The 24364-nt window shown below is 41.5% G+C and overlaps 1 protein-coding gene across 3 annotated transcripts in view; it reads left to right on the plus strand.

The window, feature by feature from the left end:
- Positions 1-24364, plus strand: part of CAMK1D (calcium/calmodulin dependent protein kinase ID) — a 209881-nt gene that overhangs the window by 153135 nt on the left and 32382 nt on the right. For all 3 annotated transcript variants that reach the window (XM_085082821.1, XM_085082831.1, XM_085082839.1), the window contains exons 4-5: positions 13549-13687; positions 17892-18018. In XM_085082821.1, coding sequence (XP_084938947.1) covers positions 13549-13687; positions 17892-18018 — 266 coding nt within the window. The remainder of the gene's footprint in view (positions 1-13548; positions 13688-17891; positions 18019-24364) is intronic.

Consider the following 24364-nt stretch of genomic DNA (forward strand, 5'->3'; position numbering starts at 1 on the left):
ATTTTACAGGGCAGTTTAAGTATGAAATGTGAAACATGGGGGAATTATATCCTTTATGATCCTCAGGAGGCAGAGCTGAAGGAAGAACTTTGCACAGAATGTGGCTCACAGGAGGCATCAACAAGGTTTCTTTGAGGCTTTGGGATAATCCTGTTGGATGCTTTGGAGGATGGGGCGCTTGAGGGAAATGAGGTCTTCAGTTCTTGCCTACTCTGACTGGGGATGCTGCTTCCCTCCTGCTGCCTTTAGGGTGCCACTCTAGGGATTTTTAGGATGCTGTCTTGTGGTGTGGGCTGGAGTGTCACTGTGTCCTGTCCCAGCTGGTGGGACACTCCCGCACTGGTGGTCTGACTTTGAGATGACCCAGGTGTTTGCTGTGAGACAGAGAAGAGTCTTTGAGCAGCACTGCATTGGACTTTGGGTGCTGGATCTGGATATAGCTCCCACAGATTTCTGCATGTGAGAGTCTGGTTCAGCTTTTCTCCATTTTCCCAGCTAACTTTGATTATTTGTTGTATCAATCATGGATTTACTTTTTACAAACATAAGCTTTTACAGCTTGTCACTAATCCATCCATTAAAAATTATTACAGAAATAGACAAGGCAATTGTAACACAAACTCCTAAAATATTGAGCATGACCTGTGAGGGTTGGCTTCTTGGCATCGATTCACCCTTCTGTCTTCAAAATAAAATTATTGTGGAGCTACTTGTGTTGATTAACGAAGAAATAGCTGGAGCCTTGCATTTTCTGTGTCAAGGAGAATTTAAAGTGTTAGAATAGATGGCAGCCTTGGAGCAATAATGTATAAATGGATATTTAAAATCTCTCCCAAGGCCAAGGGACAGACCCAGTAAAAACCAGAATGCCTGGCAGTTGTCCAGCCTGGTTTGTTAAGACACAGGAGCAAATAGCTGCCATTAAAAATAACAGAATCATAAAATCTTCCCTCTTTTTCTGTAGTCCTCATCATTAGCATGAGCATGTGTCTGTTTTCATCTCTGTGATTGTATTCTTGGAAATTGTCTCTGTGATGAATTGATGACTTCCATTAGAAACATTTCCATGGCCTGGACTAAAGCAGACACCAGCAAGGCAATAATTGAAGAATTATTAAAATAAACCCTGGAGCACATTTGTGTTATGTAGGACATTCTGGAAACTTTCTCTTTTGTGAGCTATGCTCATACTAGATCTTTTAACAAATACTTGCCTTCCCAGAAGGTTGGGGTTTTTTTTCCTTCTAAAGGCAGTTAAATTCAGCTATTGCACAGAAAAAAGCAGTAAATATGTGGCTGTGGTACCTGCTTTTAGTGCCAGGCAGCCAACACAGACTGAGCAAGCACAGGGTGTTGGGCAGGATCTCTCTTTCTGCCCTCTCCCTGCCCAGTTGGTTTCACTCACAATTTCCCAGCATTTTTGGAGGCTGTCCTTTCTGCTGACCAGTTTTGCATGTGCTTCATTTGCTGCTGGTGGCACTTCATTCCTCCCATCTCTCGTGGGGATGCCATGGACAGCATTTCCTTGAGGAGCTGACCCCATGGTAGATGAAGAGCAGAAATCACATTTGCCATGATGTTTCACATGCCTGGTTCTGAGGGGTTTTTTGAGAGTATTGAGAATTAGGACCAGGTGCCTTTTTTTTTTTTTTTAAAGAAACTGCTGCTTTTGTACATCATAAATCTCCCCTCAAGGCCGTGAGAGAATATCTGTGCTGCCCACCCTCCAGCCAAACCACAATAAATCAGTGGGTCCTGCTGGTCCCTGCTGTGCCTTATCTGTGCAAAGGGCTCAGCTTGGAAATTAGCTGTTGCTAATGGGAGAGGGCAGCTGGCCATCTGCAAATAAACATGGGGCTCTAGTAGCCTGTGCTGTTCCTAGCCCATCAGCAATGCACAAGCAGCATCATGAATTCACTCACAGGTTTCACACGCAGAGGAAGCTGGGAAAGAATGGGTGATGAGAAAAATTATGGTTAATATGTTGGTGAAAGCCTCTGGAGGGACACGGAAAGGAGAACTCAGCAATCATGAGCTGCAGCAGGGCTGGAGCAGTGGGATTTAGACCATAAACTGCTTTTGACAGGTTTGATCTGGCTGTGTGTGTGGCTCATCTTCACTCACCATGTCCCTCCTTAAAGGTTACTGGGCAAGTGATGCATCAATTCATGTAAAATCCTGAGGTTTCCAAATTTGATACCTGTTTCTCCTGTTCTTTCAGTGACATTAAAAGTGCCCTCTTGAAACTGAATTTACTGGCTAAATACATAGTATTGTTCTAAACAGTCACATAAGTTTTGTTTAGCTGAGACTGCATCCACGCTGTAAGAACTTAGATTGATGTGTCTCTACACCACTCAAAATTGCAGAAATTCACTCTTCACTGTGGAAAACAGGAATGTCTTGATTGAACAGCCATGAGATAAACTCACAAGATGAAGCAGAGTGATTCAATGATGTTGAGAAGAGAGTGGTAATTGGAAACTCTACATTCTGTTTAGGTTATATTTGATTCAATACTGAAATACAGATACCTAGTACTGTTCCATATCCTTCCAGGAACAGCCAATTCTTTATTGATGCAGATGAAAGTGAAGACACTCAACAGGGTAATTTTAGCATTTCAAATGGAGAACTGGAAATGAGCATCCCTCAGCTTCTAGTTAGCTCTTCACAATGGATAGCTTCTCACGTGGCTGTTGACTGTAACTTTTTTGGAGAAAAACTTCAGATAGAAACAAAAAAAAAAAAAAAAAAAGAGGTTACCAAGACTAAATTGAGTAAAGTTGCTCTAATTTAGCTAAGGAGTCTGCAGGCAGAGTTGAAAGGGTTCCACTGACAGAACATCCAAAATTATCATTGGAAAAAAATCTCAGTGTAATTAGTCAGTGTGTGTAATTAACTACTGGGCAAAGCAGACAAGGGATTAGTGGTATCTTCTAAGTCAAGCCTGTCTACACTGCTAAATGATAGTCTTTTGTCCAGCCAAGAGCTATGGATCCAAGGCAAAAATTGTACTGTCTTTGTTTTGTCTGGGGTCAGATTAGATTATCATAATGGCTTTAAAATCTATGAATCTGTCATATTTGATTTTAAGTGAATGAATCAAAGGCTCCCTTAATGTAGGTATGCACATTCAGACCAGAGCTGAGTGAATAATTCAATAATTAATTTGATGAGCACAAACATAAGAACATGAGCGCAGTTTTATTGGGTCATACCAAAGATTCATCTGCTCCAGGATGGCTCTTCAGATGACAAAGGCTTTTGTCTGAAATCCACCACCTGCTAATTCCGTTAGGTCCCCCATTTCTCATCTGTGGTGTGAAATAATTCTTTATATTTCCCTTGTCCATGCTCCATCCTTCTCTTGAACAGTTTAGTAGTGGACTTGCACTGCTGGGTCAACGGTTGGACTCAATGATCTTAGAGAACTTTTCCAGCCTAAATGATCCCATGTTTCTGTGGATCTGTGATTTTGTAGAGTGTTTTCATTTGTCCTCTGCCATCTCTTTCTTTGTGAAATGTGTTCTCTCTGTTCCCAGAGCAGCTCTCTGGTCCTGCTTGCTTTTCTTCTCTGTACTTCCCCAAGTCTGATTATGCTTTCGCCCAAAGCATCTTGAGGAATCTTTCCATAAAGATCATCAAGGTGGGATTTGTCCAAATAAACACAGAAATGGACATTTCTGCTCCTCACACCCTAGAAATGCTCCCTTCCTTTTGCTGGCCAGAGGAGAGGAGTGTGGTAGTTCTTATACAGGTGTTTATTCTCCAGACTTTCAAGATTTTGTGAGATGAACTTTGTCAAAAGTATTGAATGTGGGAGTGTTCCATGGATGCTTAGGAGGACAAACTATTTTCTGTTTTGCACTCAGTTTTCTCCTAATCTTTCTTGAACTTTCATGGCCAAAGAATATTTCAGGGAACTGTTCTTGATAACTTCAACATATATTTCAACTCCAACGTGTATTTCCTGATTTTTGTAGAAATCGCATATCCTAAAATTGTGCATATAGGATAAAATGGGTTTTTTCCTTGTACTTCAGTTACTTGCACATTTCTTCAGAAATACTTCATTATCAGCAATTAGAATTTTGAGTTTATCTTTATCAATTCTCTGCAAGTTTCTTGACACTTACTCAAAAGTTGGAAAGCATAATAATGATATTTTAAATGTAAATGTAGTTGTTGCAACAGTTTGATAAAACAAGGTACCTATATAACTTAGAGTTAAGCTGGTCTATTTGATTTTAATATTTATTTCCCAATGTATTGTTTCTAAAAAACTGCTTGGCAAGTTGATATTTGCAACAACATATCTTGACCAATTGACTGCATTTCTCCTCTTTTTTGGTTCAAAAGATATTTTCCAGGGTTGTGTTTGTCCAGAGCAAAGGGACAACACAATGTTGTAAATCCTAGAGGAAATCAGAGAAAAAAAGTAGAATTTTTGGGAGATACAGGGGATATAAGGAGCTTCAAAGCTCTTTCTGCACTGAGCAAGTATTACTCAATATTATCTTTACATTGGCTGTTTCTATGATGACATCTGTCTGCCAACTTACTTGTGAGAAAGCAAGTGGAAAACAAGTCAGTCTCAGAAAAAGGAATATACACACCACCCCAAATTTCTATTAAATGTATTTCACTGAAAATCTGGGCTATTTAAACTCCAGCTGAGAGTGACTTTTCTGCTCCTTTTTGTTATTTAGGACAATTCTCAGTGCTATGTTCACCTCATATTTTAAAATTGTTTATTATACATTGCATAATTTACAGTATCCATTTTCAGTTGCATCAGTTTTCATTATTTTTAGGTCTGTTCTTCCTAGTTAATGCTGGCAGGACATCGAGGTTGGTTTCCATTGGAAAACAAGTCAAAAGGAAAATAAACCAAACCTGCTAGTGATGAAACATGACCTAGTTTTAAATTGTTGTCAGGTGAGGAATCTCCTCCAAATTTTAACTATCCGCTTGTTTTATGGAGAGATGGAGGAATAAGCAGATAGGAAATACATTGTTCCAGGCTTCAGATATTGGAAAATGTATTTTGAGTGGTGGTTTGTCTACAGAGCTGTACTTTTCTGTTTCCTAGAAGCAAAGTGAAAAAGATTGAGGCAACAAAATCACATGTGATACACACATATATATGTATACACATAGCAAGCAAGAGTAATTGGGCTGATTTACTGATATCCCACAGAAGGAAGTGAATAAACCAGTGAGCAATTTCTTCTTTTAAAACTAAACATTTGAGTTATTTAATACATACTGTGTATTTTTTTTTAATGAAAGTTTTCTAAATGCTGGGTTTTTTCACTGGTGAATACATTGTTTGTGGTGATATGTGGTGATATCAAACTGTTAACTGTCACAGGTAAAAGTCACCACTGCTGATCTTCAGCTTTGCCTTTCCATTTACAGCAGAGTCATGAAGAAAAACAGGCTGAAGTGCCAACCTCTATCATAGAATCATAGAGTAGTTTGGGTTGGAAGGGACCTCCAAGGTCACCCAGTCCAACCCTCCTGCGATGAGCAGGGACAGCTTCAACTACATCAGGTTGCTTAGAGCACTGTCCAGAGTGACCTTTCATGTTTCCAGGGATGGGAAACTCACTACCAATCCAGGCAACCTGTGCCACTGTTTCACCAGCCTCCAGAGTTCCTTTTCCAAATGACAAGGAGCCCACTGGAGTGTGATCCACCTGCTAATCCTAGGATGATTCCTTGGCTCCTGTGTAGGTGCCAATCAAACTATAGGAGCTCAGAAGAGTGGGAAAAAAGGATGTGCCCATCTTCTGCCCATCATGGTGTTTGTAGATCTCAGCAAAGTGCGGGAAATGTGCAATTTTCTATGATATTCCTTAGGATTTGATTGCACGGTGGGGTGATCAGTGAAGCACTAGTTGCTCTCCTGTGCCTCATGGTGATGGCAGCACTGAGGGAGTGTTGCTGTCACTGGCAGGTCCCACATCTCCTCCATGCACCACTGCCTGGGGGGATGAGCACTGATGGGGGCAAGTGAACTGCTGGCATTTGGAGGGCTATCATAAACTGTCACTCAGGAAAGTGTAATCACAAGAGACTTAAAAACCTGATGGCCTTTGTCATTTGGTTGCCCTTGGTTCAGTCACACTTTTTACAGCTGCTGGGACCAGGGGAAATTTTGAATATAATCTTGGATCTCTGAATATGGAATGAAATTTTGGATAAAACAAGATGGCATTGACCTTGAAGAATCATGGACCTCGAAAGACCTCCACAGTAGGGATTCTGTGAAGGAAAATGCTGTCTCCAGCTATTTTAACTGCCAAACTGCATAACATCCCTGAGCAGAGCTTTCCAGACATTTAACAGTCTTGCCCCAGTGGAAACAGAGGTCTGTTCTCCAAAGCACAGCCTCACCACAGCTGCTCAGCAAATGTCACATGAAACTTTTAATGCAGGGGAAAAATTGGTTTAGTTTGCTCAGTTAGGTTCAGAAGAATGGCCACAGCATTTTTGCCCAATTTTTTCCCAAACAACCCCTCAGGGTGAGGAGCAGCTGCCCTCACAGTGGTGAAAGGGCTGAAAAACCAGAATAAATACCATGGCAATGTTGCATTGCATTTTCTCTGCACAGCCTGGAAGGAGGTTGTAGCAAGTTTGGGGTTGGTCTCTTCTCCCAGGAAACTGTTGATAGGACAAGAAGAAATGGCTTTATGTTGTACCAGGGAAGGGTCAGGTTGGATATGAGGAAAATTTTCTTCACACAAAGAGTGGTCAAGCACTGGAACACACTGTCCAGTGAAGTGGTGGAGTTGCCATCCCAGCAAATGCTCAACAAAGGGAGTAGATGTAGCACTTTGGGATGTATTCTAGTGGGCATGGTGGTGTTCAGTTGAAGGTTGGATTTGATGGTTTTGGAGGTCTTTTCCAGCCTGAATGATTCTGTGATTGAATTGCACTATTGAAGGAGAGGTGCTAACATCTATCCATCCCTCTCTGCCATATGCGCACACCTGCATTCTAGAAAAATAAGCCAAAATTAATCCTGTGTGTTTTCTTTGGTGGCCTTGGAGTTTATATTTATGTTACCAGCAGATTTTAAGCTGGGTGATTTAAAGATACAATAACAAGGAAAGTCCTTGCCTTGTTCAAGCTGTGTATTTTATGATGTGCTGCAAATGAGAAAGCCAGGGCAGTTTTCTGGCATATTTACTGAATAAGGCAAATCTCTGTAGGCCATACAGTAATTCTATAGCTATATCTGTCCCTGCCTGATTAACACCCTAGATTATTGGTGCAAGGAGAATTTTCATCACGTACTTCTATTTGCAAGAGGTCAGACTAAATAATCATAATGTTCCTTTCTGGGTCTAAAATCTATTAATCTGTTTACTCATTTTCCTTTTATGTGTTACTTCATTTGAACAATGAGATGAGGGCAGCCAATTTCTCTTTCCTTTCGAACAGCACATTGGCCAGGTTTGCTTTCTGGTTCTCATGCATTTTCACAATGCAGAGGAAGTTTAAAGCCAAACAGAAAAGCCCTCCATTAAGAACAAAATACATTTTAAAAAATGGAAATATTTGTAAGAAGAATTCATTCATTAGAGAGAATAAGAATTCCTTCATTAGAGAAATGTAATACGTGAAGCCAGCAATTCTCAGGAATAGTCCCTTCAGTATTTCTTATCTCCCCTCACACTTTAGCTTCATGCTGAGCTCTGTGCATTTTCTGATTTATATTGTAGGAAACTGTGAATGTGTAACTTCTGATCAACAAGCTGCTCGCAGTTATAGGCTAGTGCTCATATTTAACTTACTTTTCTTATTGTCCTGGGAGGCCTCCTGCTCCAAATTTCTAAAATCAGGTCTCTTTTCATTAAGCACCTCTAATCTGCAAGTTTAAACAGTATTAGTGAATCCATTGGGATGTGTCTGCCTTTCCAGGGTTATTCTTCTAACCCAACATGACATATGGTGCTTTGGTGACTTGTCCAATGGAGAATGGATCATGACTTGAACTGCAGTGAAGCTTTAGGTGAATTTAACACCCTTCTGGAGGAAAAAGCCAACAAGCTCTGAATAGCTTTGCTGGGATTCCTCATGTAAATCCACCACTGATGAGTTCATCAATAAGACTCCTGATAAAAAGCAATTAACCTGTCAAGCAGTAAATGATCCAGAGCAATTCCAGCCTGTAGTACAAAAGAGGTAGAAAAGTATCAATGTTTTGCCAAATGGCAAAGAAGTCAAAGTGATATTTCAAAGGGTATTATTTTTCAGGCTCCTAAAACAAAGAGAAAGGTTCCTACGCTTGGTAACAGTGGGGGATGCAGGGGTGAAGAAATGAGAGGATGTGTCTGTACACACAGGCAATCCCACCAAAGGAAAGAAAATGTAACATGAATAGATTATTATGACTAACATATTTTTAATTCCAGCATTTATTTGTTCTTTTACTCATGTATTTATTCACCTGAAGGTTAACATGTATAGGGATATCCCCCACCAGGCAGCCCTGCTGAGGTATCTGGTACAGTGACCTGCGATGGGCAGGTACAGGTTTCACTCTGCTGGCAAAAACACCAGAAATTCAGAGAGATTGGTTCTTGTTTTCTGTTTATGAGTTTGGAAGCCTTAAATTACAAGGGAGTTTTTGTTTGGTTCTCATTTTTCATCAAAGTACTTCTTTGAAATTTTGCACGTTCTGCTTTTCTGGTGGTGCTGCAGAGGAATTGGATGGTTCGGGAAAAGGTTGATAATTCCCTTTCTCCTTACCTGCAACAAGGGCTGTTTTCTTTTTCTTTGCAGTTTGGCTTTTTCCTGATGATCTGATGGTGAAATGGGTCAATGTAAAGGGAAGGTGTAACAGTAATGCTGAAATGTTCCCTCACCTCTCACAAGTTACAGCTGTAAATTAGAAATTGCACAAATATGGAAGCAATAGAGTCAAGGACTGACACCAATCCTTGAACAGAGCCTGAGTAATTGCTAGGACACTGTTAGAGTGACCTCTCCTTTGCCTCTAATGAGCACTACAGGGTTTTCAGAGTCCTTTTTACTGTCTGTGCAGAGTGTTCAGCCAACACTGAGAACCCAGTTAACAAGGTAGCTCATCTATGCACACAAAACCATTGGTATTTTCAAAGGTTTTTTTTAAACCTGTCCTAAACTGAGCCACTTGGAGAGGCAGCTTCTGCTGGAGGTTTAGATCTGCATTTAAACATCAAATTGGGAAGAAACAAGAAGCAAAAACCCCAAATCCAGTCAGGAAAAATAAAGATTAAAAATATAACTGTAGGAATTTATTGCAAACTCCAGCACCAGGCTAGATCCTCTGAAAGATTTGTATCATCTACGTGATCGATACATGAAGTCTCCTTAATGAAACACTAGATCTGGAGGCTTTTATCTCAGGAAACCCTGGAAATGGAGTGCAATCTGTGTTTCCCCAGTGGAATTGCAGATAATGGCTCTTTTATTATATGGTCAAGTTGTGTTCCATTGGCCCTCCTCAAACTGGGTGTTAATGGCATTACATCCTGGCCTGTACCAGCACTAGTGTGGCCAGCTGGAGCAGGGCAGTGACTGACCCCTGTGCTGGGCACTGGTGAGGTCACCCCCCGAATTCTGTTTCCTTTCACCTTGAATATTTGTTCTGGCCCTCCTTGTGTGGCTAGCCAGTGACACGTACTAAAGGCATATAGCCCCAGGTAAAATATGTAGAAGTGAATGTATTCATATTTATGGTTGGGTTGGTGGTTTGATTTTTTTTCATTCTAAGCTAATGAGTCTTCTGGTCATTGTTTTGAAATTGTTTCCTGTATTGCTGGAGACAGGCAAGGCATGTGCTGGGGTGTCCCTGTGTGATGTGGACACTTAGCCCAGCTCCTTCTCCGCATGCTGGGTTTTCCCCATGCTGCTTGGAGAACCAGGGGAGAGCCACTAGTTTGGTGGCTGAGCAAGGACCAAGGGTTGGAGCCACACATGCTCCATGCAGGCAGTCCCAGCAGACACATCCATCCAGAAGGTGCATTTGGGGTTGTTTTGCCCAGCTCTGAGTCCCTGGGCAGGGCTGATGCTACTCTGGGTCACAGTGTGACACTTGAGCTGCTCCAGGGTTAAATGCTTTTCAAGTAACTGAACTTGGCCAGTCCTCCTTTGACTTTTTCTTTGCTGAGAACAAAGATTGAAATCAGCAGGGGAAAAGGGTTCCTTTTGCTGTTGTTTGTGTGTCCAGCTCTGTGAGCTAGTGCCAGCTGCAAGACAGGAGCAGTCCTCTAATTTCCACTAATGAGAAATCCCTCCTACCCTCTGTTTCTGGGCAGAAAGTTCTGTCTTAAATTTCTTTAAGACAAAGAACTAATTCTGCTCTTACTGCCTGCAGTTTCAACTCTGCCTCAAAATTCTCATAGAGAGGGCAAAGCTGGATGGTGCCATTAAAAAGAAAATAATTATTCCAGAATATTAAAGACTGGAGCAAATTGCAGCTACACTTTGTGAGTGCCCAGGTCTGTTCAGAGCAGATGCCAAGTTCCATCTCAGCAGGGCAGAGGGGGTTGGGATCAAGACCAGCAAACAGCTCCCACCTCTACCATGAGCTGAGAGCTCAGATGCTCTCCCACAGCTGCCTTTGCTGCTTTGCTCCTGTAAAGCACTGACTTATGTCAGTCCTTGGGCACCATACAGGAAGCAGCATTCCCAATGACATTATGGTTGAGTTAACCCCATTTTGGAGGAGAAAAGCCATATGGACATAAGCTCCATATGGAAAGTAGCCATGGCCTTGGGTGCTGAGCTGAAGAGCATCCCAGGGAGGTGGATCTCAGCCAGGAATCTTGCCTAAGCAGGGAGACTTCAGAGGTGAGTGCAAATAACACGGAGTCACCACACTAATAACTAGGAACACGAGACCCTTGGTTCTCTGCATGTACCTGGGATGCTGTCAACACTGAATAAACAAGTGGCTGCAAATGGAAGGGATGTTCTCCTGAGTGCTTGGATTAAGCTCTGGTTTGCAGTGCATCATTTAAGAGGTTGCAGATATTTTCCGCGTGTTGAAATAAAATTATAAACAGATTGAGCCTGGGTACAGTAGATCCACTGGACTAAATCTGACTAAGAAAAGCTTTCAATTAAAGAATGAGGCTTAGGGGAGATGGGGACTGAGCTGGCATGGAGGGAAATTCTATCAATTTAGTGAAAAAAAAAAAATGTATGGAAATATACTCTCTGTGAAGATCGAAGGACAATTTCCTTGAGCAGGAAAGCACATGATGTACATTGGTATCTACTATAGCAGCCCATTGCTCAAAAATAACAAAAGTAACTGTAAGAAACTACAAAACAGCACACACTGCATTTTCATGGGGAAATGTGCTGTATTTAGTGATATTAATTACTATGTGGGCTCAATTTTCAGTGCAATCAATCCATAGGAAACAAAGGGACTGCAAGGGAAATATGAAAAGACAGCTAATAGGAGTCAGATTCAATAAAACTGTATCTGCCTTCAATGAACAGTGAGGGTGAGGTGTGTCTGCTCTCCCTTGGCAAGGCACAGGATGGGTCAGGCAGTGGTTGTAGGGCCAAGCAGGGCTTGGAGCAACAGTCTATGTATTCATATATATGTATATATAAATATGTATATGTGAGAAATACAACTCCTATTTTAAGAAACTAGGAAAGAAAGGAATTTAATTCAGGCTGCTGGTGGACTTCAGACCCTGGGTAAACTTCACCTTTCCTGCAGTTTCAATTTAGTGCCAGTATGTTTGCAAGCTATTTGCTTTGTTTGCCTAGCACTTAATAGAAGGATTATCTGGTTTCTTTTTTTTTTCCTTCCAAGGTTCCTTTTCATTTTCAAAGCTGAATGTGTTCATTTTTAGTGGTAGCATTCTCTCCCATTCAGGCTCCAAACTTCCCTAGGAAGTGACTTCATGGCATTATTCAAGCAGATTATTGCCTGGAATGGCTGAATTACCTAGTGTTCGTGTAATGGCAAGCTCTCAGTCCATATGTACTTAATGACTGTAATCATTTGTTATTTTCCCTTTATTAGGTTTGTTTTTAAAGAAAGTTTTACTGTGCTATTTATGATATGCTAAGTGGTGCAACTTGCTGAAGAAACATATCCCATACATTTTATTTTTTAATAGGTTTTGCTTGCTAAAATGGAAACCTTTTATTTACCCTACTAGGGCAGTTTTTTGCTGACAGTTTTATTATTTCAATTACTCAGACATTTCTTTCCTCTTTTGTTTCCTCAGGTACTCCTCCAGGGAGTTTTAATGTGCCATTCTTTATTTAAGATTGGGTTCAGAACGTGTTATTTCTAGCGAGGCAAGGAAAAAGTGCAATATAGCAGACATTAAATAGTGGGATGTCAAGGTTTTATTTTCTTTCCCTTTTGAGTTGTGGAATCCTTTCCTCATTTGTGTCATCTGGTGATTAATTGCACTGATAATCTGTGCTGCTCATCAATAACTGTCTCCTACCAGTGCCAGGCAGAGGCCGTGCTCTGCCTAAAGAGCTTGTGACTGCAGATAAATGAACAGTCATGTGTGAGTAAAGGAGGGAGCCTCTTGAGAGCATTATAAATTGTCAGAGGTGCAGTCTACTTTAATAAACTAATGCTCTATAGGTACTGACAGCAGGTCCTGAATTTGTTTCACTCAGCAGTGGGGAAAGAATGGGACCATTTCTCCAGGGCAAACACCAAGCCTTGTTCAGTGGAGTGAAAAGTGAACCCCAGGGGATCATACAATGAGGGAGTGGGTCAGCACCAGCAGACCAAACTGTCTGTGCAAATTTCACTAGTGGGGTACAGCATGGAGAGCAGGGTTTGCTCTCCTGGCTCTTGCTAGGGTAGGGTTGTGATTCCCCCTGCAAGTCCTAGTGAGTCTTTGACCACTCCCTGATATATGATGGGTTTGATTTTCCATTATAGCCTGACCAGTCCTGGGAGAAAATCAAACTCAAATCACAGAATCATGAAATATGCTGAATTGGAAGGGACCCATCAGGATCATTGAGTCCAACTCCTGGCCTTGCACAGGATGCTTCAGTCACACCTTGTGACTGAGGGCATTGTGCAAATGCTTTTGAACTCAGACAGGCTTGGTGCTTTGCCCACTTCCCTGGGGAGCTGTTCCAGTGTCCAACCACCGTCTGGGTGAACAAATTTTTCCTAGTATTCAACTTAAACCTCCCCTGACTCAGCTTCAGGCCATTCCCTCAGGTCCTGTCACTGGTCACCAGAGAAGAGATCAATGCCTGACCCTCCACTGCCCCTCATGAGGATGCTGAAGACCACAATGAGGTCTCCATTCACTCTCCTCTTCTCCAGGCTGACCAGACCAAGTGACCTCAGCCCCTATTCATAAGTCTTCCTCTCCACACCCTTCACCATCCTCATGGCCCTCCTTGGGACAGTGGGGGAGCCCCAGATCTGCTCTGCCTGCCTGTGCCCAGTGCATGGCCTTGACCATCCTTTAATGACACAGAAAGGACATCACAAAGCAAACCCTCACAATTTCTGCTTCCTGTTGTGTTTTGCAGAGTGTCAGGGGGAGAGCTCTTCGACCGCATCGTCGAGAAAGGGTTCTACACGGAGAAGGACGCCAGCACCCTGATCCGGCAGGTCCTGGACGCTGTGTACTACCTGCACCGCATGGGCATCGTGCACAGGGACCTCAAGGTATGGCCACAGCACCACTCAGTCCCCTGGGCAGAGTTAAGGAAGGTTTTGTAATGATGTGAGTCTAACAGACTCACGTAATTTGTGAGTTTGTCGGCTGGGACTTGCTGTTTCAGTGAGGTTTTACCACAGCAGAGATGCTCCAAAGCCTCTCCAGGTCATTGGTTTTAATAAAGACTTTGCAGTCAGGGCAGTTACAGTGGGAGTTTTGCACATATGATGTGGGGAAAAGCCATTAAGAGCTGAAATGTTACATTAAGGCAGAAAACTCATCTCAGTGTGCTTACTGCTGTAAAGCATTTAGCAGATTTGCTGTGCAATATTTACTTAATAATAACTGGTAACAATAGTGTGGGAAAATCGAGGGATTTCCTATCATTTGAAGCAGTGCTTTTGGAGACACTGCTAACAGCAAGGGTTCTTCTGAGGACCATTGTGTGCCAGTGTGATATTTAGGTGATTTTCGTTTCAGCTGCACCATATTGTCACATTCAAACCTCTCAGTTTTTCAGGTAAAAAATCCCTAAGCATTTTTGCTGTTTTAAAACAGCATAATTGCTTTTTATTGTTTTTTTCCAGTATCTTAAATTGTCATTAAGACAAGCAGAAAGTCTTGCATTTGATTGCACTTTGGTATTTTAAATTATAAATTAGCAGAAGATACTAGAAAAAGATACACATTTCAAAAGAAAACTGTGGGCTCCGTTTTTGAGCTGGTTAATTCTACCAAAAATTCTGCCAGAAATGAAGGATTCAGTGATTGAAATAACACCTCTGGTTGTGTTTTGGAGGGATGCTCTGAACAGGAGTTTCCTTGGATGTTGATGCAGAGCTTGTATTTTCCCCCTGTAAAGAGAGTGGAATTTGGCTACATATTATAAGCCTTATATAAGCCTTATAAAAAGGCTTAATGAACATTAATAGACTCAAGAGGCACAAAGAATGGATTATTTTTCCTTTTTTACTTCTTAAATATGTCTTTATTGAATATATTCTTAATTTATTTTTCTATAATCTAATATTAAACAGCGTGTTTGCAATTTTTGACTACTTTTAGCAAAGTTACAGTGCTGGGAATGTCATCTCACTGTTATGCCTTCAGATGGATGAAAAGCTCTGGTTTTGAGAGATACTCTTTATTTGGTTGTTGTCTTCTCCAAAACCAGTGCTGATGTGAAATGCTGTGTGGTGTAAAATAATAAATATCAGGCTTGTTCCCAAATGCAATGGGGTAAAATAGAGCCCATTACTGGTGTTCTCCAAGGTGCAGCAGTGCCCAAGGCAGGCAAACATGATTTTCTTTTGTGACAGCCTCAATGCAGCCATTGCCTCCCTCATATCTTGGACTCCAAGTGTGAATCTTTTGGCTGTGTGGGACATTCCTATAGGATTGCAAGCTTTTCCCCACCTCATTCTGCAAGGGACATGCCTCAGTCCTCTACACCTTCTCCAGAAGGGAGCATCCTGTGATCTTCAATAGATAGGGGAATAAGAGAAAGTAGAAAAAAATTTACATATTGGTTTGGCACATGTTTCAGACAAAATCTTTAGTCCACTGAAAAAAAAATATACACTGATATCCTAAAATAATGTTTCCTCCTTGGTGTTGTGCAGTTCAGTCCAGACAGTTCCAAATAATGGGTTTCCTGTAAGGAGGCACTGGTTAGGCTTCCATCTCCTGCAGTCTCCACACGTTGCCCTCAGTTCCTGTTCATTTCCTGCCCTTATGCTGAACTACATAGAAATAGTCTCATATTTATTAGAGCTCCACGGAATTCCGGTATGGAAATGTTATATTTTAACATGACCAGTTTGCTCCCAGATTCAACTTTTAGGAAATAACTTGAAGCTTCTTTCTGCCACTATTTTTGGGGTGAGGTCCGAGACCTCTTAATTCAGATATTCCATTGTACAAGCTCTTAGTACTCTTGTCTTTATAGTCTAAAGCAGGTTGTAACTCTCACTTTAAGAATAAGTCTTATTTTAAAGTTCCTGTAATAAAATATTGGATCTGGTGATTGGGAAGTGAATCCATGTACAAATTACTTTCAGAGTTTATATTAAGGCCATGCTGAATTTAGATCAAACCAGCCTTCTCCAGTGGTAGCAAAGAGTAGCTCTTTTTCCTCTTTCTTTCTTTTGTTTGCAAGTTTTTGTCAGTACCATATCAGTTGTTAAAATGACTCATAAAATACAGTATACGAGGAACACCTGCTGTGAATTTCTGTTAGCAAAAGCATACCATGATGAGAAAATAGGGATATAATGCTTTTTATGATCTCAAAACATCAAAATAAATGTAGGTTTCAAAATGAAAACCTTTCAAAAGAATCCACTCTACAAAAATACAACCCATGAAACATCCATAACAATTATTTGTTGTAATTTTGGGTTTATTCAGATATCAAAATAGTACTTGCTGTAGTTGGTAAAAGCAGGTCTGAGCTCCAAGTCTCTAATCTAAGTAATGCAACAGCAGACTAGAAGAGATGGCAGCAGATGATGTCCAGGGAAGCCCAGGATGCATAAAAGGACTGAAAGACTGAAGCAGCTCCACTTGGTGCAGAGACACCTTGTTAATGCTTTTTGAATTAATCAGCTTGAGGAAACAGAATTCTTCTAAACAAGTTTAAGTTTTAAATGTGTGGGTTTCTTGGCCTTACTAAATGTAAGTGGGAACTTGAGGTGAGTTAGCAGAAATTGTTAGGAAATAACTGTTTTTCCCGTAATTCCAAGTCTGCCAACCTCTCAGCAGATCAGAAGGGCAGTAGTAAAAATCAGGAGTGACTCCAGCCTAGGGCAGAACATGGCATAAAACTGTAGTCCCTAAAACAGTGCCAGCACTCCAAAGTCCAATTAAAGCACTGGTCTTGCAAGGTATCACAAGAAACATAAATGGTACAACTGCGTATTTATTTTTAGGAACCAAATTTTTTCCCTTTTTACCTCAGCCCAGCTGGCTACCAGCTGTGGATGTGGCTTGTAGATCCTCTCATGGCCACTGTCTCCCATGTTTCCACATGTCTCATGGATAAAGCCATCACTTGGCTTGGGGCTGGGGAGCCAGAAAATCCTTTAACCTTCTGAATGAGGACATCACCCTCCAGCACTCCTTCATCCTCCCTTTCCCCAGAGCAGATGGAGAGGGGAAGATGGACACTGGTGCTGCTGCACTGCAATTTCTCCTCTGTACAAATCCAAGCTTGGATGTGTCCCAAAGAGTTTGAGGATGTTGTGTGGCTGCAGCTGCTCCTCACCATTTCGGGGAGCACACAGCAAGGCTGTGTGTCATCATTTGCACCAGCTCTGGCCAAAAGACTCCACCAAGGCTATTTGGAAACTTGGGGTACCCATCACTTTTACAGGGGAACACCAAAAGGTCCAGGGCCCATTGCCACCAGGCTGAGTGCTGCAGGTGTGGAGCCTTTCATGAGCCCAGATTTAGGCAGAAGAGCTGGGCTCTCACAGCACCCAGCAAGAGTTTTGTTGTGTAGCAGCAGCATGTTCAGAACACATGGATGCAGGACTGTCTGGAGCAGATGGAGGCTGGTTGGGCTCTCTGACCCGCCTGACTCTGGTATGGAAAGTCACAGGGCTTTGTGGAGTGATTCTTGTTTTCTCTTGCCATAAACAAGTTGCTGTGCTTAGTGCTATAGCACATTTTTCCTTCAGCATTTTTTCCTAATCAGCTCTAGCTAAAACATCCTTGCTGCAAGCCTGTTAACTATAAAGGCATTTCCTCTCTCAAAAGTTTGTTTCCAGTGGAGGAGATACAAAAATTCTCTAATATCTCCTGTCTTTCTTTTTTTTCAAATACTGTATAAAAATTTTCATTACACTACCTGGATTTGCCATATTTACTTGCTTTCAAATGAATCATTCTGTTTTACCATTCTGAAGTGATAATATGTCAGACAAATCTCACAAGTAAGGGATGAGCCTTAGGTCTTGTTTGAGGTGCCAAAGGAGAAGTTTGTTATCCCAGGAAACTTGCTTAAGGCTCGCGGTGTCAGTTTCCTCCATTTGTTGCCATAGAGAGTCTGGAGAGAATCTCCATGTAGGTTTTAAAAACAATTCTTTAGGCTTAGGGGAACCAACTTATATTGGTGTCTGGCGTGACTAGGGATTGTATGAAATGCAATGCATGAAGTGTTGTTACTGAACTCACATATTCAAAGCTCATTGTGCTTGTTCTCCTTTCTAGCCTGAGAACCTGCTTTACTACAGCCAGGATGAAGAGTCAAAAATCATGATCAGTGACTTTGGGTTGTCGAAGATGGAGGGTAAAGGAGATGTGATGTCCACAGCCTGCGGAACTCCTGGCTATGTCGGTAAGAGGTTTGCTTATATTGTAGTGAAAATTAGATAATACTTGTTTTCTAGTGCTGCTATGTGGTGCACATAAGATTTTACAGATATTTGTTAGATTTTAGCATTTGCCTGTGCTCTATCTTGTGTCCTCTTCCCCTTTGGGGTGCGATCCTGCAATTCAGCTCTGGGTTTGGGAGATTCACTTTCATATTTTCAGCCCTTTGCAAAATGAGTGTTCTCAAAGACACAGCTTGTAGCTAAACCAGGAGCCTGTGGAGAACAGCCTCAAATGTATTGCTTCTGCAAGCACCTAGACAACCAAAGAAGCTTTGTCTAATGAAATATATTTTAATCATAAAGTAAAGCATTTGCCAGATTCTTCTGACAGAAGACAGTAAAATGAAAGAGTTGCATTTATTTTCAGACATGTTCAGTAATCCTCTGTTACAACCACATTAAGTTACTGACTCAGATGTCAATAAGCAAAAGCTCTTTAGATCCTCAGGCCTTCCTGGACAATAGCAAATTGTTTTCTGTCACTTATTCTTTGCTCTTTTATCCATTTGGTACTGACTGTACGAGGTTACCTATTAGCAGCATGTTTACCAGCAGCCTTTAAAAACAGTTAAAGTAGCTGAAAGTGAGCATTAGATGGCAGGTGGTGATGAGGTCTGTTTGAGCAAACACTATTTAAAAGGCTCCCTTTGTGCACAAAACGTCCAGCAAGCCTGTGCCTCCTGCCACACCAAGATCATCAGCTGAGGTGGTAAGATTAAACTCTGGGGTATCCATGAAATCTGTGGAACTGACAGTGGATAGATTTGTTTCAGATCTTTCCAGCAGGAAAGGCTGGATGTTTTCCAGCTGTTAGAAGTTTTTTTTGCTTTGCAGCTGCCACCTCACCTGTTTTCATAGTTCTGATGATACCGTGCTAAAACGACTCAGATTATGCTATTATGACACTGTGATACAGATTTGCCCCAGGTACCTTTTCCTGGGCATTGTCTTCACATGGCACAGACCTACTCTATCCCAGCAAAATCAGGAAAAGGAACAGATTTCTGTGTTTTCCTGTTGTGAAGCCTTCAACCCATCGTTTTATTTTAAGACACTCTAAGTAGCAGTCTTGTGTAATCACACCAGACTAGAAATCTTCTTCCAAAGCAGTAGCAGGAATTTTGCTGTGACAGCAATTTTCATAACTTTTGCTGTCAGCTCTTCCGTCCTTAATGAACGTGTTTTATTTTGCCCTGGAATGGGCACTGACTTGAATGAGTCTCAAGACACAGGAAAGCTTAGATGATGTTTGCTGAAGTGCTGATGAAAATGAGGTAATGTGACTCTGCCTGGTCATTCAGTGATCTCATGAGGCCTCCCAATGTTTCTATTTACAAAACAAAACTTGTGTTTTGGAGAGGAAGCTCTTGGAGCCTGTGACAGGAGCTGTAGTGCTTCGAGAGATGTTTGAGAGCTCTCATTACTCGTGGTCTGGGCTCTGATAGCTGCACAAGTGCCTCCAGGCTTGTTGTTACCTTGCTGAATGCAGGATTTATTCATCCCTGTTCAAGGGGTCATGGCCACTTATTTCTGAAGTACTGACAATACTTTTCCCCCTTCTTCACAAAAAAACATCCTTAAATATTTGTTCTATTTTTTTCCCTGCACAGGGCAGAGCTCCTCTTTAGTGCTGTACTTTTTTTTAAAACATAATACATTGCTTGGAAAACATATTCCAAGCACACAACATTTTTGTTGCCAGTCACTGTGGTGATGCCCACAAATGGTCTTCCTTGAGTGTTACAAGATCTGCAATTTGCCCACATCTAAAAGCTTTCGTGCCTTCCAGTATCACTCCAATTCACAGCACCTGCCAAATGCCCTCAAATCAATGGAAGAGTCATTCCTCCTAATGGCACAGCATGAATAAAAGTCCTCAGCCAGGCTGGGGTAGACAAATGCCATAGTCCCGACCCATGAAGTGCCCTGTCTGCCACCTCTTTTTGTGTTTTGTGTATTCTTTCCCACATATTTTACCTAGGGTTAAGTAACACTCAGGAATCCATCACTTAAAATTCATTTCCTGGTGCTTTTCTTCAAAGATACGTAGAACACCTGACTTTTTAAAGATTTTATTAGAATTGATTATTTTTGTCAGTTTAACCATTTAGTTTTTAAATTGCTGGAAGAGAATTAGGCACATATCACATGTCAAATGCACCCAGGGCTCTGCTAAGAAGTCATTGGCATCTGCTACTATTTATACCTCATCTCCAGAAATGGATCCAGTCAGATCCCACTATGCAAAAGCTCCTGACTCAGAAGCAGACCTGATCTTAGCTCATGTCTGCTGCCCAAGTATTTGCAAGTATGCAACTCCCCTGTCATTTCTAATTCCCTGATCAGGACATACTTTCAACTCTTTGTGTTTCAGTTTTTATCTCAACTTTTATTATTTTCATCTACAAAGAACAGTAGTATCTGAGACACTAAATCCCTGTTTATGTGCTTTGGAAATTTACTGAATAAGGAAGGATGTAATTATAATTAATTCCTTAACAAATATGAGCTTTCTTTCTGAAAATCAAAGTATTACTTTTCAAATTAGACTATATCTAAAATGTCCATGACCAGCAGTGCATTAACACTTTAGCTTTCAAAGCTCTGCCTTACTGATTAAATTACTGTCAACAGTTCTGAGTTCTTATTTTTTCAGGAGTTTTGTCAAAAATTTTGGCCCTGTGATGAAAAGCTGATGGTTAGGATTTAACCCAATTTAACCCAATTATCTGAGCCACTTTTGTTAAGAGGCCAATCTAAATGTTTGCTTACTGAAAAGGGGATCTGACAATACAACCTCTTCTAAGAAGGTCTTGCATTTTCTTATCTGCTTACCATTCTTATCCCCATTTTCTATGGAAAGAGTCTGAGTGATGAGCTGGGAAGAGACACCCAAATTTTAGATAGCACCTGAATTGGGAAAGGTGAGGCAGCTTGTGTGGCTCATTTCATTGCAAATTAGGTGTAAGGACTGACCTGTATGGGTCTCACCCCATTGTCTAATGTGGAGAAGAAGTGGTGTTTTCAAAGCCCTGAGTGATGTGTATGATTATGGGCAAGATCCCAATAAGCCATGAGTGATTTATAATTCTACCCACCATGGATTTGGGCTGGTCAGCTTTTCACATTATATAATTACTCAGTTTTGATGGAGGAGCTGTTCAAACCTGCCTGAAAATGAGCCATCCCTGAGGTGTGTGAATCTGGGCACCCACCAAGAGGAGACTCCAGTCACTCAGCATATTCTTCTAAAGAGATTTTGGATGTTTGGGAATTGGGTCTCATTGAGTGACTTTCCATGAGGGGTGGTCCCTCAAAAGCTTTGGTTACTTCTGCAGATGAAACTTAGACTTTCAAGACACTTGAAAAGTTTGAAAAAAAGTGTTAGAAAGCCTGTCTGGGGCAATCTGATCTTTCACAGGAACACTGAACTATGAGCTGTGTTTGTGGCTGACTAATATCTTAATCCTACTGAGATTGAAAATTCTTGCTCTGAGTTCCAATCCAGCTTCAAGTAAAATTTTCTTGTATTTCCCTGTCATACAAATTGGGCTGGATCCTGGATATGTGGTTGGTCCCTGTACACCCCACCTCACTCACTGTTTTCACTTTCTGTAGTGCTTTAAAGAAAGGCCATTTCACAACTTTCATCTCTGCTCCACCAGAAATCCAGTAGCAGTTTCAGATCTCACCAAAGCCATGTGTGCCTCTTAGCCCTGTGAAAGGCCACAGCGTTTAAGTAAGCAATAGATTTCCACTTTAAATTTTGACCTATTTAGTATCCTTTGAGTCAAAGGTAGGAAAATACTCAGTAAGCCTTTGGAATATCCTTATTAGCAATAAGCTACCTCAGGAGCCTTTAGGCAGTAACATGAGTAATAAAGTAAAAATAAAACATGGGAATCACTCTGAACAGGGTTTGCTCAGGCAGAAGTATCTGACAGCACAATTTCTCAGCTCTGTTGCCATATCCTGACATGAAGCTGTGTTATTCTCTGCTGAACATAAACTACATTATGACCCATGGCAGATATCTAAATCTGACTCAGCAACATGAAATAGGAACAACAGGAGCACAAGAAGTCAGCAATACTGCACTGAAACCCTTCTCTCCTTCAGAAACAGCCCCAAACTTCATCCAACCAGGACAAGATGAACACTGGAGGAATGTGTGAAAAATAGAAAGAAGTTGTTTTCATCCCAGTCAGTGGGAGAAGGACTGGTCTTGTGGTGAAGCTGCTTCATGTGCATCTCAGACTGTTTGCACTGTGAGGAGGAGACTTTGTAGGTTTTGCTCTCAGTAGAGGGGCTGGGCTGGCTCTTCGTGTGCAGTACAGGCTGCTGTGAAGAACAGGCACCCTCATGACTTGTACAGTGTGATCAACAGGCTTAAAGTATCAGAGCAATCCCCATCACCTGAGCTCTTTGCAGGAACATGGATTGCAGTTTTTGGCACCCAGCAGCTGCATTTTTAGGGAGCTTATTAGAATAGCTGTGCTCTCTGAGGGTAATGGCATGGTGTTCTGAAAAAGTTCCAAATGTTCTGGTCTGTACTTAAAACCTCCATTTGAAGAAAGCCTTTGAATTTTTTCTCTTATTGAAAGCAAAACATAACCCAGAAAAAACAAGCTGTACGACAGCAGGATCATCAGGCCTGGAAAGCACATCTCCATGTACCTGCAGGTGGAATGAGGCTCTAGAACTGCTACCCTACTTTGTACTCAGCACTGGTAGCAATGCTGATTCAGCCTGAAACACCTTCCTGGATGTGAAGGAAGGGTCGAGGTTTGCTCCATTGATTTCCCTGTCTGGATGACCACTGTATATGATTTGAGCCCACAGTGACTCCCTAGGGATGTGTGATAGTGGAAGCCTTTGCTCAGCTGGCATCTCCCCAGAGCCAGAAACAGGAGATTTGGCTTTCTCCTTTCTGCTGTTTTGTCTCCCCAGCTGTCTGTGTTGATCCTTTAATGCAGGCAGCTCCTGGATTTTTTTCATTGTGTCTCCTGCTTTTGCCTCTTGGCAGTGATCTGCTGTCATTCCTGAGAGCTCCTCAGACTTGTTTTTCAGCTCATTAAATATTTCCATCTTTTCTGTATATCGGAGACAGATGATGCTGAGCTATGTCCTGTTCCTGCTGCATGTCTGCTCACTAGAACAAAAATCAAAAGCAGCCATTTGGCCTTGAAAGAAGTATTTAAACCTCCTTCCTTTCTTCATTAACATTTACCAAAGCAGAGGTAATAGCCTCACATTTGCTTTGGACTTGGATCTGTGTTGTTCTTACCTGTTTCAGAGCTGCCACCCACAGCAACTGCTATCAGTGCTCTTCACTACTTTAAAACAGAGAAAAATGCCCCAGCTTTGATGTTTTAAGAGGGAGAATCTTTATATACTTCACATCCCATCATCTCAGAATTGTTTTTGTTATGTTAATGTGGCATATCTGTATAATGTGAGGAGCTCACTGGTACTCAGCAGGCATTTGCATAATATTTTCTTTGGGAACTATGAGAGGTATAATGTTTACCAGTCTTGAAAATCATGTAAACAGGAGCAGACAGACAAAGGTAGAAGAAAATGTGAATAAAATACTGGGAATTTGGAAGGACTGGAGAGTTGGAAGACATCTAATCACATAAAGACAGGAGAATATTAACTCCCTTCTTCCTCATATTTTGTCAGAAAATTTAGTTACAGTCTCACAAACCCTATTTGATGAACATTTTGAAAAACATGGTAATTTTAGAGGAAAACTTGGAGGCAAATTTTGATGAATCAAGAAGGAAAGAGTCAGATTAAGAGATACTTGAATTACCTCAGAAAGTTGTCTTGGGCAACTTTGAGGAACAACTGTTTTATTTAAAGAAAATGTAAATTTGCCAGTGCTCCAGTTTGCCAAGTTATCTGTGAGGCAGTGGCAGGCTATGTAGGATGCTTCTCCAGTCCTTTATTCTTTTACCCCAAATTTGCCTTCAAATTCCCCCCTGCTGGATTAAGCCAACAGAAACACCCTGACCCAGCTCTTGGGAAAGGAATTACATTTCAGGCACCAGCTGTAGATGTTGTCTGTATTTCCACAGCTCTGTCCCCTGTTGTAGTGAGAACATTCCAACCTTTGTCTTAGACTGCAGCAGGATGCTCATGTCCTGGAAGGAGGGATGGGACTTCTCAGGAATTGAGATGCAGGTTTCTGCCAAGCACCTGGGGTCTGTGAGGAGCCACTTGTGTTTGGGACAGTGGAAAGAAGCTTCTTTTGGCACATGGTGGGTAGATGTTGGAATATTCAGTTTCCAGCAGCGTATTGGG

This window comes from Lichenostomus cassidix, chromosome 1Aa (genome assembly GCF_008360975.1).
Source record: "Lichenostomus cassidix isolate B80296 chromosome 1Aa, HeHo_3.0, whole genome shotgun sequence".
NCBI classification, from domain to species: Eukaryota; Metazoa; Chordata; class Aves; order Passeriformes; family Meliphagidae; genus Lichenostomus; species Lichenostomus cassidix.